Here is a 17,874-nt window from a genome sequence, read left to right on the forward strand (position 1 = left end):
GTTTCACCAAGGATATGCAACCTACATATTTAAAATGCACAACTTAAGGCAAGTAGGATATCAGCCTTCTGTGTCTACCAAACCAAAACTTGCTAACAATAACTTGCAAATATTGGTATTTGGGAATCGATGTACCTTTAGTAGCCTTGTTTGATTATATGCTATGTGTGTTAATTATGAAGCCATGGAGGCTGTTGCAAAGACGACTTGTACCCAATGTGTTACACCTCTACTTGAAATTTATTTTGGATTGAATTTGTTAACTAGTAAAGTGAAATCTCAACTAGCATTACTAAACTACATTAACTAAAACAAAAAAAATATAATAACATTTGAAACTTATTATTCAATATAGAAAATTAAACAATTTAAACAAATACAAAAACCTATATGGGAAATAAACATTATACTATATTATTCCAAATTTATAACACTACTTAATTTGTATTGTATGCTTTAATTGTTATTTTTGTATTAATAATTTTAATAGTAATGAGTATAGTCATAAGCCCAGTATTCATGTTGTATATCAATGTTTTGACGGGCTTGTCTCATGAACCCTCTCAGTGTTTAAGTATGAAATTTATTTGATATCTGGAGGACAAAAAAAACTATATCTAGTTTATATTTCCACTACACCATTATAAACTTATGTATATAATAAATGAAACAAATATAATAGTTTATGATATATTTTTCATGTGTTATATGATTCATAATAAAATAAATACATTATTAAATTAATCATTAAAAACAATTTTCTTACCTTGGAAAGGTAATATAGATGAATGTTTTTTCTTTGCTTCCCACGATGGATGTAATTTCTCTGGTTTTTCTTCAATTTTATTACTTTCATTAACAGTATTATTAAATGATTTACCTTTTCTATTAAATTGACTGTCACTTGTGCTATTAAAACTATTTTGCTTAAATTTAGAACTGTTTTGATTAAACTTTTCATAATTATTCTTTTTCGGTTTGATTTTAGGAACATGTCCAAACATAATAGCTCTTCTATACTGTCTATTCCCTTGCTTATGTACATCCTTAATTTCGTCTGGTGCTCTGGGCTCAGCAAGAGATAAATAGTTATCACCCGTTGATGTTACAAAGAAGGGATCAACCACTTTTACCACTTGTGGCAAATCTTCAGTTTTTTTCTTAAAATTCCTATTTAAAATCTTCTCATTGATATTTTTCTTTTTATTGTCCTTTCGTTTATCTACCTTCCTTATTTTAACATCTAATTTTGGTTTTCTATCTTGTACTTTTGGGATAGTATTTTCTGGGATTACCTTGTCTCCTTTCATTAAATCATTTTTTTGAGGATTCTGAATACTGCCTTCATCATACTGTAGAGGTCTGATAAACTTTCCTACATCATTAGTTATATCCATTTTACCATCATCACTATCATTATCATTGGAGCTATGGGTGTGAGTCATACCTTCTTCAAATACCAGATTAGGCTGACTTGAAATATTTTCAATTTTACTAATTTCTGAATCATCAGGCAGGGGTCTGATAAACGTCCCTATATTATTTACATCCATATTGCCACTATGTGGGATATGGGCGTGAGAAATACCTTCAAATATTAAATTTGGCCCACTAGAAATATTTTCATTTTCACTGATTTCCGAATCATCACTACTATCATGTTCTGAACCTTTGTCTATACAATCATTCATTACACTTTCTACATCCAAACTTTGTTGAATACAATTGGAGCCATCTAAGTCTTCTATTTCTTTTTCTACTTTGGTTTCTTTCTTTATTTTAGCATTTCTTTTTTCATTTTGTTTATCTCTCAAATCTTTTTTAAGCTTTTTACGTTCTTGTCTTGACATCAGCAAATCATCAATAGAAAGATTTCCAAATCTTTCTCTTAGCATTTTATACTTCTCTTGTAAGGCTTTATGTAATAGAAGTCTAGCACATGCTTTGTTTTGATCCACTTCTGATTTGTTAAGATAGTCACTGAGTTTGCCTGAATGAGTTAAAGTAAATCTTGCAATGTCTCGTGGCTTAAGTTTCTATAAAGTAAAATTTCAGTTAATTCCAAATCATAAGATCCAATAATATGTAAATAAGAGAATATAAAAAATATTGAAGACTTTAGATAAGCAAGTAGATTAATAGTTTATAATTGTAATACCAGTGCTATACATAATGTATTGTAAACATTAAATACCTTTATTATTAAGACTTCATTAACAGCTGATTTTGCTTTCCGTTCAAGTTTTCCTTTTAAAGCTTCTGGAATTTTTCTTTCGGTAAAAGTTTTCGCTTTCCTGGTTAACTTATGAATTGTATGAATTTTTGCTTGATTTAAATTCTTCTTTAAATTAATAACCTGTAAATTTATTCATAAAATCAATAACCTCTTAAGTAAGACGAATTAAATTAATAAAATAAATTTAATTAGACCTCGTTATTAAAGGCCTGTTTCACTGCCCCAACTTCCATTGTCTCGCTTTTAATTAAAATTAAACATTTATAACACAATTTAACTAAGAAAGATAACTTAAAGACTTAAAAGTTTAAGGTTATCTTAATAATTTCGAGATATATACAATTATTCAGTATACTAAATAGCAAGAACAAGAATGCAATACATAAGTAGTAGGGCCAGTCTCGACTAAATGTTGAAGCTAAAATTGCTTTCGCGCCCTCTTGAATTCAACGCCTGTACTAAAACCATACGTTCATATAATTTATTCGAATTAATTTGCATTTATTTTTTCTAGAAAGAAATGAAGATAATCAACATATAAACAATAGAAATTAGAACTGACATTAAGGTTTATCAACTATAATGTAACATTGTACATAATTTGTAACCCACAAAGCATGAGGAACATAATAAATATATTATACTATTGCTACAAAGCCACAGACTATAACTTTGACAGATGACGGCTGTTAGAAATACATTTGCCAAAATATTAACAAACGATTTGTCAACTTAAATATCCTTTTCGATTATTCTATCAAAGAGTCAAGTATGTTTCGATATTTATAATTCTTAAATATCTTAAAAATCGTTAGATAATTTGTATGAAATAAAGTGAATATATTATCTATAAGTTATATATGTGTAGTGAATATTAATATCGTAGCATAAAATCATAATATATTCGATTATTTCAGCATGGCTCCGAGGTTTGAAATCGCTGTTGGTCTTAAGAAAGGCCACAAAACAACAAAGATTTCCGGTGGAAAGAAAGGAATTACAGACAAAGCAATTAGAATAAGACCTGCTAGGCTGAAGGGTGTAAGTATTCACTGCTTTATTTTATTATAAAATGAATATGTTTCTAGATTCTTATTTACCTGAGTTCGTCTTGATGTAACATTTATATATTTAAACTTTTTAAAACCTGTTTAAGAAATACTGGATAAATTGTTATCATATTATAATCTACCTTTCCTAATATGTTACAATTCTCAATAGTAAATAGGACTGTAAATATGTGTTTTTTTAAAAACATCTAATTGAATTGAATTTTTTAAAGGTACAGAAATGTACAATTACTCAAAGTAGATAAATGGACACATTAAATTTATGAATTATAAAAAATTACTTATAATTTTCAGCTCCAGACTAAGCACTCCAAATTTGTAAGGGATTTGGTACGTGAAGTGGTTGGTCATGCTCCTTATGAAAAGAGAGTAATGGAATTGCTTAAGGTACATATAAAATAGTATTAATCAATAAATTTAAGTATTCTTAAATAAAATTATGTATTGGAACCTAGGATAAAAAATATCTCAGTCTTGATAACTCCCATAAGTTTTCCCATAAGTACAGCATTTTCCAAAACTAGTCCCTAAAAATACATTAGTCATAGCATTTCATTAAAGATATTTATTTTTTAATCGTATATGACTAGTGAAACTTTACATTTTGTTTATGCTTGAAAAACTGTCTAATTTCTGTTATCAGCTGTAAATTAGGGGGAAAAAAATATTTTTGTTTTCTCAATTTGTGCTAAATTTATTTAGATTTTAGATAAACAGCATTCTCTTTGAATTAGCAGATACTCATACTCATAAAACAAATACCGTGTGATTAATGAAACATGGTTTACTTATACACAACCTTACTGTTTTTTAGTAACAAGTTCAATTTTTTTTACCTATTATTGAGGATGACACCTTTTTTGTAAATTGTTCTGGAATAGGGTATATAAGTATGTTATGAATATATATTGTATTTTCTAGGTTTCAAAAGATAAGCGGGCTCTTAAGTTCTTAAAGAGACGCCTAGGCACGCACATCCGCGCCAAGAGGAAGCGTGAAGAGATGAGCAACGTTCTTGTACAAATGAGGAAGGCGGCCCACCATGCTCATTAATAAATAATAATATGTTTTTTATGCTTTTTATTGATAATTTGACGTAGTCTTGATCATAAAATAATTAGGGTTATTGGTTTGTGTACTCAATTTCTGCACTAGCTTCAGAGGATTTCTGCATGTTGCTTAGCCACAGCCTCGCATTCCTGGACTATGTGGGTGACTGTTTCTTCTATGCTGAAAAAGCCTCGCCAGGTGGGACTGTCTATCATGTATAGGACAAAAAGATAAAGGATATAATGGCCTGTAATTGTCCCGCTCATTGTTTTGAGATTAGTTCTGTTTAAGTTTAGAAGTTATATTATTCTTAGCAAACAGCGGTTCAGAACCAACATTTATTAACGCGCGTTCACAAACCATAATAGATTTAGCAATGGTAACAGCAGGCCTGTCGGATCACTTTCAAGTCTGGCATGTGTCTAGCAAGTTATCATGCTCGGATCATAAGTGGATCAAAGCAATCAAAGGGGAGCTACCTAAACCACAACCAAGAAGAATACCTTGGAGAACTGATTTAGTAAAAATTTACATACTAAACAGCTCAAAAGTAGACAAACTAACAATAGCAACAACCAAAGATGTACAGGACATAGACAAACATGTTACTAAACTTACGTGACAAGCTATGAGCAGTCGTGTCCCCTCACCGTACCAAGATTTGGGCAAACCGAATTGGAGAGGCACTGGTAGAAAGTCAGGAAACTTCAACACAGACTGGGACAAGTGTGTGAATGTGGAGTATCATCAACCCTTACAGAATGGATCAACATTAAGTTAAAATAGTTAGCTATACAGATGACATAGCAATCCTAGTATCGGGGAACTTTGAAAGCACCTTATATGACTTCACGAGAGAGGCTTTTAGAGTAATTGAGAGATGGTGCAGTCGGCACGAGCAATCTGTCAACCCATCAAAAACAGGACTGGTCCTATTTACTAACCGAAGAGTCCTTGGACCGTACAAACTACCAAAACTCTTTGAGTCTAGACTAGACTGAACTAAAACTAAAGGTAAACATTAAGTACTTAGGTGTGATTCTTGCTGTCAAGCTTTGGAATAAACACCTAGAATACAAACTAAACAAAACAACGATCGCCTTCTATCAATGCAAAAACATGCTAGGCGTGAAATGGGGTTTATCGCCTATGATTACCTTATGTCTATACACTGCCGTAAACAGGCCAATGCTAGCTTACGGAGCCCTGGTTTGGTGGCCAAAAACAGAACTCCAAACGGCAATATCGAAACTTGAACGCTTCCAAAGGCTTGCTTTATCCATACACCAGGAGGCAGCACTAGCTACCGTCATGCTTATGGTATTGGATCTATGGGGCAAAAATCACTACAGCACACACAGCGATTCTCAACAAGGCGATAGAGTACACAACCTCTAATAGCCGCGCCATGTGAAAATGAGAGAAGAGGAATTTGATAGATCAACACTAAATGAGCAGCGCATATATACCGATGGCTCTAAAACAGGGTGTGGATCCGGCGCTGACATGTTCTCTCTTGGTCTCCACATCAACACACATCTACCCCTTACAAACAGCTAAAAGACAAACAGTAAATTAATACTGGAATGTCACAATGCACTGGAGACAATAGCCCTGACAAACATAGTTACCCTGCAGTGGATCTCCGGACAATGATGCTGCCGACGACCTTATGAGGAGAGGTTCGGAAATTCATGCATGCTGGCCTGTATCCGCATGCTCCTCTGTATTGGTATACTTCTCTTGCCCTTCTCGCAGATCACAAAATATCTGGGGAACTCCAACATCAACGATGGTCCCTCTAGCCCCTGCGGAAACTGCTATCATTGTTTTTAGATTGGTTCTGTTTAAGTTTAGAAGTTGCTTTGTAAGTTGCGGGTGGCTGAGCCATTTTGGACTGTCTGCAGTCCGCACTTCGCGACCATCCTTGATGGTGAGTTCAATAATAATAAGTATGTTATTTTTATTCTTTATTGATTTATGTTATGAAATTGAAGAGGAATTATCCTATTATAATGTAAGAATGCTGGGAAGGTTAACCTAGCTTTCTGAAATTAAAGTACTTATGTCAAGCAGAAACACTTAACTTTAGATTTTAAAAGAAAATTACCCACAATAAATGCAGGTAAAATTAAGATTAAGCAAGTGATTGTCTAGGTTGAATTAAATAAAACCGTGAACCTATTTGTGGGCTTGCCAATATCTGAATTAAGCAGCGCTATATTTTTTATTTATTCTGTTCATATAGAACTTCTTTAGTTCATATAGAAAGTCTTCAGTCTCAACTAAGGAAATGCCTATATTTTGCAAACTGTTCTTCAGTGTGGCAAACATAAAGATTGAATTGGTTGTAGTAAAGGGCTATACTACACATACGTGGATTATTAACAAATCATTGACTACCAAATGAGCAAAGCTAGATTTTTTTGCTTTGTGATGTGATGGACTAACGAAAAATCTTTCTTCAATATTTGAATAAAATTTACGTTAATTTGATAAAATAAATATTGTTAAATGTACTGTTAAGTTTTTTTTGGAAATTAAGTTAAGATATCGCACAAAAATCAAATTTTAGTAAAACAGTATGCATGCATTGGTCGGTTACGTCACTATATTCAAGTAGCTGTTAACTATGTGGTTGTTACTACATAATATAACCTAAATCTTATAATAGAAGCACTAATATTTCATTATAACACATCAAATCCTTTTCATTTCAATGCAATTTGCCTAGTCCATTACGTCACTTTCATGTCTTTTGTTGTCTTTATTTTTTATATATTTTGAATAGTTATCAAATTAAATATAATTTTCGTCTTCAACATAATGGGACAGTTACGTTATAGGAATTCTCATGTGATGTAATGAACATGTAAAGGCATGTCTAAATGGCTCAAAGAAACGGTGCTTTAAAAAAATCACTTGCATGACCAACTGTGTTTTATTAATTATTGATTAAATACGAACATGAATCATAAAGAAACTGTATGCTTAAACCTAGACACAAATACACTTATGAAACTATGAGTTTCGGGCCAGTTTTATTCATAATTTAATTAATCTAGGTCACTGTCCTTAAAGCGCACGAGGCACATATTTTATACAGTTTTTCAAGTGTTATTTACAGTACACCTAATTCAACTGATTATCATAGGACCAGTTTTTTTAAATGATATAACTGTATTTATAACTCTCTTGCTCATTTAAAATAATTTAGGGGTAGTTACGTTAGACGCTCTGCAGCATACTTAAAATACTGATTCACCCCAGCTTCGCAAATAACAGTGAACCGAAACCTTAAAAATTACATTGCTTTCAATGTGGATTGAGTTGCTTGTCCATTGCATTAGCATTTTACTTAATATTTATCCTTCGGGATTTTGAAATATAACTGAATGGAAAAAACACTATTTTTGTCTTCTATATAAACATCATTTATGCGTTTTCATATGCACAACCTTCTTACTTGAATGATGAGAGATGTTATATGTATATGTCGCATCACCGCTTGCCATCAAAATGGCACGTAGGCTGTATTGTTATTGTTGTGTTTTTATTATGTAGAAGCAGCTGCAATGCCATATTTCTTAATAAAATATACTTGAAATGTCAAAGTGATATTTCATCACGGTTGGACAAGTGGTTTTTGTCAGAAAACCTGACAACCCGAACTGAACCCGACTGGGATTTTTTTCTTAACTTTGGCAACACTGAAAATCAGCTGTTAAAGTGGTCGAGTCGATTTCGTACATTTCAAACCAGTGATTTGAAGTTTATTCAATAGGTAATTTAATATACATAAGACTGTTCATTAATGTATTTGATTTAATATGTATATTATATTCCAAAATTAATCATAAGTTAACTAGACGACTGCAGTATGTACAGTTCATTAAAGTATTAAAGGTCATTGCAAGGTCAAGGAAGGTTGCCTCTAAGTTCAAACTATATTATATTCACTTGCTTTTATCTATGACCCTTGATTTTTTTAATTTGAATCTAATTTTGATTTATTACGTTACCTTTTTTTGTCGATTTCCAGGTAAAATAACTCAATTGATATTTATCAATAATGGGTCGCAAGTTTGTTGTTGGGGGTAACTGGAAAATGAATGGTGACAAAAATCAAATAAATGAAATCATTAATAACTTAAAAAAAGGTCCCCTTGACCCAAATGCGGAGGTCATTATTGGTGTTCCCGCTATCTACTTGGCATATGTAAAAAGTATTGCCCCAGATAATATTTCCGTTGCTGCTCAGAACTGTTGGAAGGTTGCGAAAGGAGCATTTACCGGTGAAATATCTCCTGCTATGATCAAGGATGTTGGCGCCACTTGGGTGATCTTAGGGCATTCTGAGAGAAGAACAATTTTTGGTGAAAAAGATGACCTAGTTGCTGAGAAAGTTGCCCATGCTCTTGAGTGTGGGCTTAAAGTAATTGCATGCATTGGTGAGACTTTGGAAGAAAGAGAAGCAGGCAAAACAGAGGAGGTGGTCTTTCGTCAAACCAAGGCATTGCTACCTGCTATTGGAAATAACTGGGATAAGGTAGTTTTAGCATATGAGCCAGTATGGGCAATTGGTACTGGAAAAACAGCAACACCAGCACAAGCTCAAGATGTGCATGCTTCATTGCGAGACTGGATTTTAAAGAATGTGTCTTCTGACATAGCGCAGGCTGTGCGTATTCAATATGGGGGTTCTGTGACTGGAGCCACTTGCAAGGAACTTGGTGCTTGCCCAGATATTGATGGATTTCTTGTCGGTGGAGCTAGCTTGAAGCCAGAATTTGTTGATATTGTCAATGCAACTGCATAATTTTATTAGTGATGGATATGACATGATAGCGTGAAAACAAATGTTTTGCCATGTCTATAAATTAATTTTAGAGATTAAAGATTTTTGTGTAAGCACAATGTTAAAATGTTTTATTAAAGACAGTCATTAATTGTAAGCTACAGCTGATTTTGTGTATGAACTATTGACATACAACAAAATTTTGTTAAAAAATATTTTGTATATAAGTTTAATTTTGTTTAAATTATTTACCAGCATAATAAATTTTTTTATATAAGATGTTTTTTATTGTGATAATTTTTAAACATAATTAAATTAAAATGAGGTCAACTGGTGGCTTTATTGCTTTCGAGCTATCTCTTCCAGGCACTGTGAGAAGAGAAGAAAAAAAAATGTATTACATTAGATAAGGTGGGTAAGAAGTGCAAAAATACATATTACACTTATCTGTGAATTTAAAGTTCTAGAAATATTTTCTAATGTCCGTAGAAGCACGACATGCTTGCATCGTATGGTAGCATAGGCGCTGGCCTACACTACTACATTCTTCTGATGGGTAGGGGGCGCAGCCTTGGTTGTAGCGCAAGTCGTTGAGAAGGAAAGTTTGATGGACTACCTTCCCGAGGTTAGCCGACCCTGTTCTTAGTCGTATTAGACTAAGAACAGGGTCGGCAGACTAAGAACATAACTAGCCATGAAAGAATGTAAAAAAAATATATTTTCTATTGCAAATAACATTTATTACATTTACAGTGTATTAGTTTAATATATAATAGATAAAACACTTTGAAATATAAAATGCTTCTAAGTGGTCTCCATTGACTGCAATACAGTCCTTTACGCACGCCTCTTTCCATGGGACAATTATTCACTGCCAATCGTACGGATTGTTTTAGGGACTCCAAATTATCATGGCGCTTAGAGCAAACAGTACTCTCTTAAATTGATCATAAATCAATCAGCTCTGATGAAGTCCGAAACGTTCGTTTCCAAACAAGATTGCGTAGAGCGAGCTTTATAACCCGATGCCGAGTCTAGCTGGAAGGACCATTCTTGGTTATTGAACATGATGTTGTTACGCGGCTTCACTACCTTCTCAAGAATTGTTACTTGATCACTTGTGCCGATGTTTTGATACCTTTTTCATAAAAGTATGGCTCAGTAACTTCTTCAGAGCTAATACCCCACCAAACCATCATTGAAGTCGGATAGTGCGCACGTTGCACTCTGTCGACCAATTATTGGAGAGCTTTCTTAGAGGTTTGAGCATAAATACGTCATATTGTTTGTTAAAATGTTAACCAATTGTAAAAAAAATCTCATCCGTAAACAATTTTTTTCAGTGACCTCACTTTGCGTACCCACTACACTTCAGTAGTTGTTTCGGTTGTACCACCGTATTCTTTTTTAAAATATCAGTTAAGAAATTACTATTACGTCTAATATGGGCTATAAATCCTAAGTCATCTTTTAATACACGACATGGTTCTAGGTGTTATCGTCATCTCCCGAGATAAAATCTTTTGCTTTCTGACAGGATTTCATAGAATTCTTTCCATTACTGCTTTTACTAACTTTTTCGTACGAACACTACGTGAACGGCCAGATATTTTCTGTCACAAACGGAGGAGGTCTCGTTTTATGTTGGAGTTTTTTTTTAAAAATTGCATTTGGCTCCATACCTACTTTGTGTAATGCAATCACAGCGATTCAGTTCTCTTTATCACCACAGTCCATTTTAATATCGCAACATATTGTACAATGTATTGGCGCCAAAATGAGAAAACCCAATGAACAATGATATAAAAATGAGAGATTCTAAATTCAAATATAATATTTTGCTATTTTTCAATTGTAACAGAATTTATGGCCAGACTAAGAATATTGTAATAGATGCAATTAAAACTAGCAAGCGAACTATTGCAGGGATGGAGAGGTCATGACCTTGCGAGTTCATCGTCCGAAATGTTCATTGGTTGTGGCGGCGTCCATGCGTCGGGTTGTCTCTCTCCCTAAAATATGGCGTGGGGGCCGATGGCTGGCCATGCGTGATACTCGTGAACGGGTGCTACTTGTGGTGACTGGTCGTACTTGAATTCGTGTATGCGGTGATGTTAGTTATTTCAACTATGTATTTGCGTGTTGTTCCTACGAGAATGTAAGTGCGTTCTCCTATTTCACCATGCCTCCTGCTGATAGATGATCCTTCTTAAATCTGAAATCAAAACAATCTGAGACAAATCTTTGTTTTTAATTTATTTTATTATTTATTAGTTAAGATGTAATGTGGAACATGGTATAATGGTTGCAGCCCCTTACAAACGTTGTGTAATACAAAAAAAAAGTTGGTGATTAAAAAGATTGGCGGAGAGTTTATTGCCAGTTCTTCTTTTCCGTTCTACGCCCTTGATTTGAGAACGGGCAGTAAATGTAAAATTAGAAATATTTAATCTAAATCTAGGTCTATGGGGGAATTAACAATATAGTACACACACAGTGATTCTCATAAGGGCGATAGAGTATCAACCTCTCATAGCCCAGCCATGTGATAGAATCTTACATACAACAGGAAAATGGCACAATATAATGTAGTCATTAACCGTGACAAACAGGGTTATCCTACAGTGGATAAATAGACACAATGGATCTCTTGGCAATGATGCTGCCGACGAAATTGCGAGGAGAGGCTCCGTAGTTAATTGGAAATAGAATAAAATCAACTATTCTTTTACTTAACTTTTGCTCAATGCTGCTTGCAAAATTAATGTGTGTTAACGGGATGATTAACACACATTAATTTTTCCCAGCACAAACCATGTGACTGGGATCATGCTATGTTATGAGGTTGCACAAATATTGTACTAGTTAACGATGAATGTTTCTAAAAGTAATAAGCAACTCTCGTATAAGGCCTGACCTGAATTCGAAAATCATGTCTTGTAATACAGCTAGGTCGTTAAAATGTTTAAATTTAATTTAAAAAGTTATATTGAATATATAGGGAAGGTCCCACACCTTGAAAAGTCAGCTTTTTTTAAATAATGCTTTGGACACTCCCGATTCCACCTCCCCTCATATCTTTAAGATCTGACTACGTCCTTTACCTTAGACTGCTATTTATTTAGTTCAAGAATTGTTATTCCTTGCCATAGAAATGTTTTCTGGAGCAGTTGCCTCCCTGGTAATAAAGGTTAATAAGTCCGACCATGGCACTTAGGCTTTATACTGTCCATATGAATTTTAAATTATTCATTGCTTTCTTGTGTACATAAATTATTAAAAAACATCCTAAAAACAAAACATTCCAGTCTTTAAGTACCTATATTGTAATGTTACTATTCGTGTAAAGAACTTGTTAGTTAATTATACTTTAAGCGATGTCATTAGAAATCGACATCCTTTTATTGCATGATAAATACTTTTTTTACATAACGAAACAAATACACGATTCATTTATCGAGATATGTATCAGATTTCCGAAACTCAAGTCCAAAACTTTTAAAGATAACAACCTACCAACGAACAAGCTTGGAATTATTAAAATAAAAGGGCAATTATAATAATATGAACAAATAAATGTATGTCCGTCCGTGTTAGACAAAAAATATGACTCTGAGTCCACTAGGTCACTTCAGTAACCAGCATCATCGCTTTTCATTGAGAATGGCGAGAGATTTTCCGATGCTATAACACTAGTCCGCGTAGGCGGCGAAACGGTGAGCACTAAGCATATGAACAGTGACGGTGACTTTATCACTAGCTTTAGGATTTTGCTTGAAAATATATACATAGATACATAGGAAGTAAATTTCTGCATAAAAATATCCACGCAATAGAACGATATCTATAAATGCAGAGGAAACATTTGTTTGGGTATTAAACAAAATTTTCAATCATAAAAATATGGTACCTATATCAGAACTAGAAATCAAAATTCCTATGTATGTAATGTATAGGAAAAATAATTTCTATACAAAATACACAAAGTATACAAAGGCGACGCGTGAATGATTCGAACACGCATACATAGCGGGTTAGAGAACGATGAAAAGTTTAAGGTATGGTCCTGGTTGTAACCCTATACGTGCCTGAAATGTTCATAGCATGCTCATTGTACTTGACAATGTAAGGCTAATCTTGCGCACTTTAAACTACATCAACCAATTATATCCACGAAATAGATACTTCTTAAAATTAATAAGTACATATAACACTTTATGTAAACTAAACACTAACACCTAAAAAAATAACTGCAGAAATATACAGAGGGTTACGGGAGGAGATCTACAGTAACAGCTCCTTTCACGTGACCCAGTCGAATCAAAGACAATCAAAAAATTTGATCTGAGAAGACGCAAAGGGTGATCGCTTTGCGTAGCGAGCTCTGCGTCTTCTACCGCATATACCACGGAGCTTTAACATCGGACGTCGAGGCAGAATATGAAATTGCTCCTCTTACCTTACTTGTTCACCTAGTTGTTCCTCTTATCACCTCGACGTGTGTCGTTTCACGACTAAGTGTTTCTTAAGGCACTTCTTGCCGCGTACCACTTCTATGTGGAACCAGCGTCCCACTATAGTATTTCCAATCAATTCTAATTAGTATTAGACGAGCTACGTTACCAATTCCCAGGGTTAAATAAAACGTCGTAAACTGTCGCCTTATTTGAAAACAAAAATCGATGATGTCTATCGTCTATCAGGCAACAAAGTCTGCTAGATTATCATAGATTATAGTTTGATGTTCCAAAAACTAACACAGACACAGTCCATGATCATGACAACTCTTAGCTACACTCTGAAATACACGTAAGTTACTTTAAACCAAACTGTTTTAAACATATACAACGGAATAATTGTTTTGAACAGTAGAACAGTACTCTGTTGTGGGTAACTAGAAAACAATTATTCCGGGAGTACCCTAGTGTCACGACCTGCGATATTTGAATTTTGTTACAAACTTTTTGTCATAAATAAAGTTTTTATTATTATTATTTATCTGACGCCGAAATGTTTGCCCCTTGCTCCAAGACTTAAAAACAGTAACAGACAACAACTTGTTTATGGCTTTTATTTGTGCCAACTGGGCACAAGGTACTTCGCTAGTGTCGTGTAGATGGGGAAGGCACGAAGGAGATTGATCGGTGAAAATAATATTATTAATTATATTTATAGGTATAAATAGGATGACGTAATTTTAAACATCAATGGCCTTGCTATCTTGTCACTACCGTATTCAATATTGGTGGGCGCCTCAATTTTGATTACAAGCCATTTTATTGTAACCTTGTGAAGTAGTTATAGACACGTTATAGCTACGTTGTATATTTATCAGACTAACAAAGATTAACAAAGCAAAAACAGTTTTTTAGATAAATCTTCAATACACGAAGATGTTGTTTGGTTTGATATAACGAAAAAGAATTAATATTTCTCAGTAATCATATTATTGAAACATTTGCTTCAATAGGGTAACATTAAACGTACAAATACAAACATACACTTTGCATCATATGATACCGACCTCGGGTCAAGTAAACTGATATCACTATGATGAAACTGATTACTTTGACGAAAATACATTAAAATGTTTACAGAGTATGTATCTAGTATCTACGTATGCTAACGATAAAACAATATATTCAGATTACAATATTAAGTTTTGACGTCGTATTTTCGTCATATTTACTACTAAACCTGGAACTATGTTGAATTCACTGGAGTTCATAACTGTTAAAAATAACGAATTTACGTAGTAATTGAGTCGAGGCAAATATATACTGGAATAAATTTTCTTCTTTTTGACTTTACCGTTATATATAAAAGAACAACACGAATTAAAAAATCTAATGTTATCGCGTTCTTAGAAAGACTACCTATTTACCTTTATTTACTTAATATACAGCTAAAAGTTGTGGGTACGCCCCGATTTGTACTAATGTTATGAAGTTTATTCATATATTTCTAATCATTTGCTATTTAGATTATTTCTACTTCAATGGCATTCAGAAAAGTCAAAATGATCATGTTAAATTGAACTAAATATCAATTCATTCCAATTAATGACATAATTGAAATGAATGAATTATTTTATATGCAACTCATACCAATAACTATCAAATTCATTGACAAGCCACTAATTTAATAAAACTTAAATTTCAGAAATTCCTGTTTTTTTTATTAATTCTGTCATTAGACCAAATATACAGATTTCATTTATAAATTTAGAACGAACTTATAATATAAAGTTTACCTAGCAACATAAATTGTATGCTTTTACCTTCTTAATATGCATAGAAATACATACATAGATATATTACTTAAACAAAATAAAGTATAACATTGATTATAGAATTTTCTTTTAAAAGATTTATTTTCTTAAAAATAATTGTAATTACTAAACATCCATAGGTGTATCATAGCTTACAAAGTTTTAGGCCACAAGCCCTGATTATAACTCATATTTAATAGTTCATTTTTATCTAACCCTTTACTATAAAGTTGTGGAAGTAGTCAAAATTAAATCAATTTTACAACAAAAACCCTGGAATTCTACACCTATGTTAACACAATAAAATTATAACTAAATTACAAACAAAAGTTATAATTGAGTTTGGCAGAATCAACATGAATCTTATTTAACTAAACAAAATATAAAATGTTTACAATAACATTTGAACTATGAAATAGTTTCAATAACTATACATGTTTTGTTTTAGATACTTTATAATATTTTGTAAAATAAATAGCCAGAAATTTGTATAAAAATCCTTCACTTGAAATGAATATAAAATTTAATCAAAAGTACAAAATAGCTGTATCCAATATCACAATATTCATATGAAAATACAAATTATGTATGCTATATTAAATTTTGTATGCAGAGCTAAGATTACCATGACAGATGCACTTTCTTTACTTTAAATGAGATTACAACTAAAACAGTAGTTTTAAAATCTAAGCCTAAAGTAGTGATTTTTACTAGGGTTATAGCAATAGCAAATATCCTGATATTTTTTTGGAAGGATTAGTAATCTTAGTTACATTCTTTTTAATTGGTCTATTTGCTAACAGGGTCAACAGTAAATGAGTTAGCTAAATGCCATTTTTTACCAGTGAAATACATTAATTCAAGTAGATATCTAAACAAGTTTGATGTTAACCTTGTAAATAAATATACTACTTTAAATAGAGGATAGCAATTTATACCTACAAAATGTCACTACATAGATATAGATAAAGTGATGTGTCAGCATTTTTGTTATTGCTATAATTTGATAAGTGAGTAAAAGCCAAATTTTCCCAAGTTTTTTCAGGCTAAAAGCACAATTTAAAATACTTATTATACATCAAACTTATTGATGTTAATTTTAATCACCTTAAATATAATATGGGGAAAAGAAAAGTTAACTAATATGGAACATTTGAGAATAGATAAGACACAGACTCTCCATTATGTGTGCGACGGACAGCCTCTGCTAGCATCATAGATACATCAATACACTGAATTTTTGGACAGTCTTGCATATGCCTCTCTTGGGGTATAGTGTTTGTGACAACAACTGCTTCTAGGCAAGCATTATTAATTCTTGAAATTGCAGGTCCAGAGAATATTCCATGAGTTAAAATTGCATACACTTTAATTGCGCCAGCCTCAATTAACTTCTCAGCAGCATGGCAAATAGTACCACAAGTATCAGCCATATCATCCACTAAGATAGCAATGCGGTCTTTTACATCACCTACCAGTACCATTGAAGCTACCTCATTAGCTTTCTTTCTCTCCTTATGAATAAGAGCAAACTCCACATTCAGACGGTCAGCAATAGAGGTCACTCTTTTAGCACCACCAGCATCAGGCGAAACTACAATACTCGTCTTCCAGTCAGGGATATTCTCTTTTATCCACTTCAGGACGGCAGGTTCCGCAAATAGGTTATCAACGGGTATGTCAAAGAATCCTTGAATCTGGGATGCATGGAGATCCATTGTTATGATATGATCAGCACCAGACACAGACAAAATATTGGCGACAAGTTTAGCAGTAATAGGAGCTCGGCTTTTATCCTTTTTATCTTGCCTTGCATAGGGAAAGCAGGGAATAACGGCTGTAACGCGAGAAGCAGACGCAATTTTACACGCATTAATCATAATCAACAACTCCATAAGATTATCATTAATTTCACCACTTCCACTTTGCACAATATACACATCTTCGCCACGAACTGACTCGCCGATTTCAACACATGTTTCCATGTTGCTGAATTTTTTGGTTACTACTTTGCCCAAATCGATTCCTAATCGATCGACAATTCTTTGGGCTAAGTCTTGGTGAGAGCTACCACTGAAAACCTTGATGTTCGGCATCCTGGTTGCTAATGGTGAAGGGAGATTATCTAATCTATTTACTACTTCTTCTAGAGTTATAGCAGATTTCATCAGCGCCGGACAGAAATGACCTCCGGACCGTCACTAGCTGTGACTGGGACGGGAATAAACTTGTCAACTATTTTATGCGAGGCTAATTTATGATAAGAAACTTTAATAATAACACGCCACGCGGATGTCTCGAGCTTAGCGTAAGGAGGTAGATTATATACAAATACCGAATACGTCTGTCGTCTGACACCTTCACACTTTATGCTTGCACGCACGTTTTTAATGAATGACACAGATCAAGTAAAGGTAAAATGAATGAAAAAACATTGATAGATATGTGT

At 33.3% G+C, this 17,874-nt stretch overlaps 4 protein-coding genes across 7 annotated transcripts; 2 read left to right on the top strand and 2 right to left on the bottom strand.

Annotated features, from left to right (window-relative positions):
- Positions 1-694: 694 nt before the first annotated feature.
- Positions 695-2,859, bottom strand: LOC123707182 (protein bud22-like). Its single transcript, XM_045657024.1, has 3 exons — positions 2,431-2,859; positions 2,195-2,356; positions 695-2,036 (listed from the first exon to the last, which is right to left on the bottom strand). Exons 1-3 carry the CDS (start codon positions 2,467-2,469, stop codon positions 741-743), a joined length of 1,497 nt encoding a protein of 498 aa, XP_045512980.1. The 5' UTR covers positions 2,470-2,859; the 3' UTR covers positions 695-740.
- A 53-nt stretch (positions 2,860-2,912) lies between these two features.
- On the top strand, positions 2,913-4,376 carry LOC123707184 (60S ribosomal protein L36). 2 transcript variants are annotated; one of them, XM_045657029.1, is made up of 4 exons: positions 2,913-3,005; positions 3,154-3,277; positions 3,601-3,693; positions 4,228-4,376. In XM_045657029.1, the coding sequence occupies exons 2-4, from the start codon at positions 3,155-3,157 to the stop codon at positions 4,357-4,359; spliced, it is 348 nt and encodes a 115-aa protein (XP_045512985.1). In that variant the 5' UTR covers positions 2,913-3,005; position 3,154; the 3' UTR covers positions 4,360-4,376. The 2 variants fall into 2 exon arrangements, with proteins under 2 accessions (XP_045512985.1, XP_045512986.1); XM_045657030.1 differs by having other exon boundaries at positions 2,990-3,070.
- Positions 4,377-8,027: 3,651 nt separating this feature from the next.
- Positions 8,028-9,431, top strand: LOC123707183 (triosephosphate isomerase). Of its 3 annotated transcripts, none has more exons than XM_045657025.1 (2): positions 8,028-8,140; positions 8,399-9,431. In XM_045657025.1, the coding sequence occupies exon 2, from the start codon at positions 8,429-8,431 to the stop codon at positions 9,173-9,175; it is 747 nt and encodes a 248-aa protein (XP_045512981.1). In that variant the 5' UTR covers positions 8,028-8,140; positions 8,399-8,428; the 3' UTR covers positions 9,176-9,431. The 3 variants fall into 3 exon arrangements, with proteins under 3 accessions (XP_045512981.1, XP_045512984.1, XP_045512982.1); XM_045657028.1 differs by lacking the exon at positions 8,028-8,140 and adding an exon at positions 8,216-8,234; XM_045657026.1 differs by lacking the exon at positions 8,028-8,140 and adding an exon at positions 8,265-8,283.
- A 6,069-nt stretch (positions 9,432-15,500) lies between these two features.
- On the bottom strand, positions 15,501-17,829 carry LOC123707251 (ribose-phosphate pyrophosphokinase 2). Its single transcript, XM_045657140.1, has one exon. The coding sequence runs from the start codon at positions 17,591-17,593 to the stop codon at positions 16,565-16,567; it is 1,029 nt and encodes a 342-aa protein (XP_045513096.1). The 5' UTR covers positions 17,594-17,829; the 3' UTR covers positions 15,501-16,564.
- Between the last annotated feature and the right edge of the window lie 45 nt (positions 17,830-17,874).

The sequence above is a fragment of the Pieris brassicae genome, chromosome 3, assembly GCF_905147105.1.
Source record: "Pieris brassicae chromosome 3, ilPieBrab1.1, whole genome shotgun sequence".
Classification (NCBI taxonomy): Eukaryota; Metazoa; Arthropoda; class Insecta; order Lepidoptera; family Pieridae; genus Pieris; species Pieris brassicae.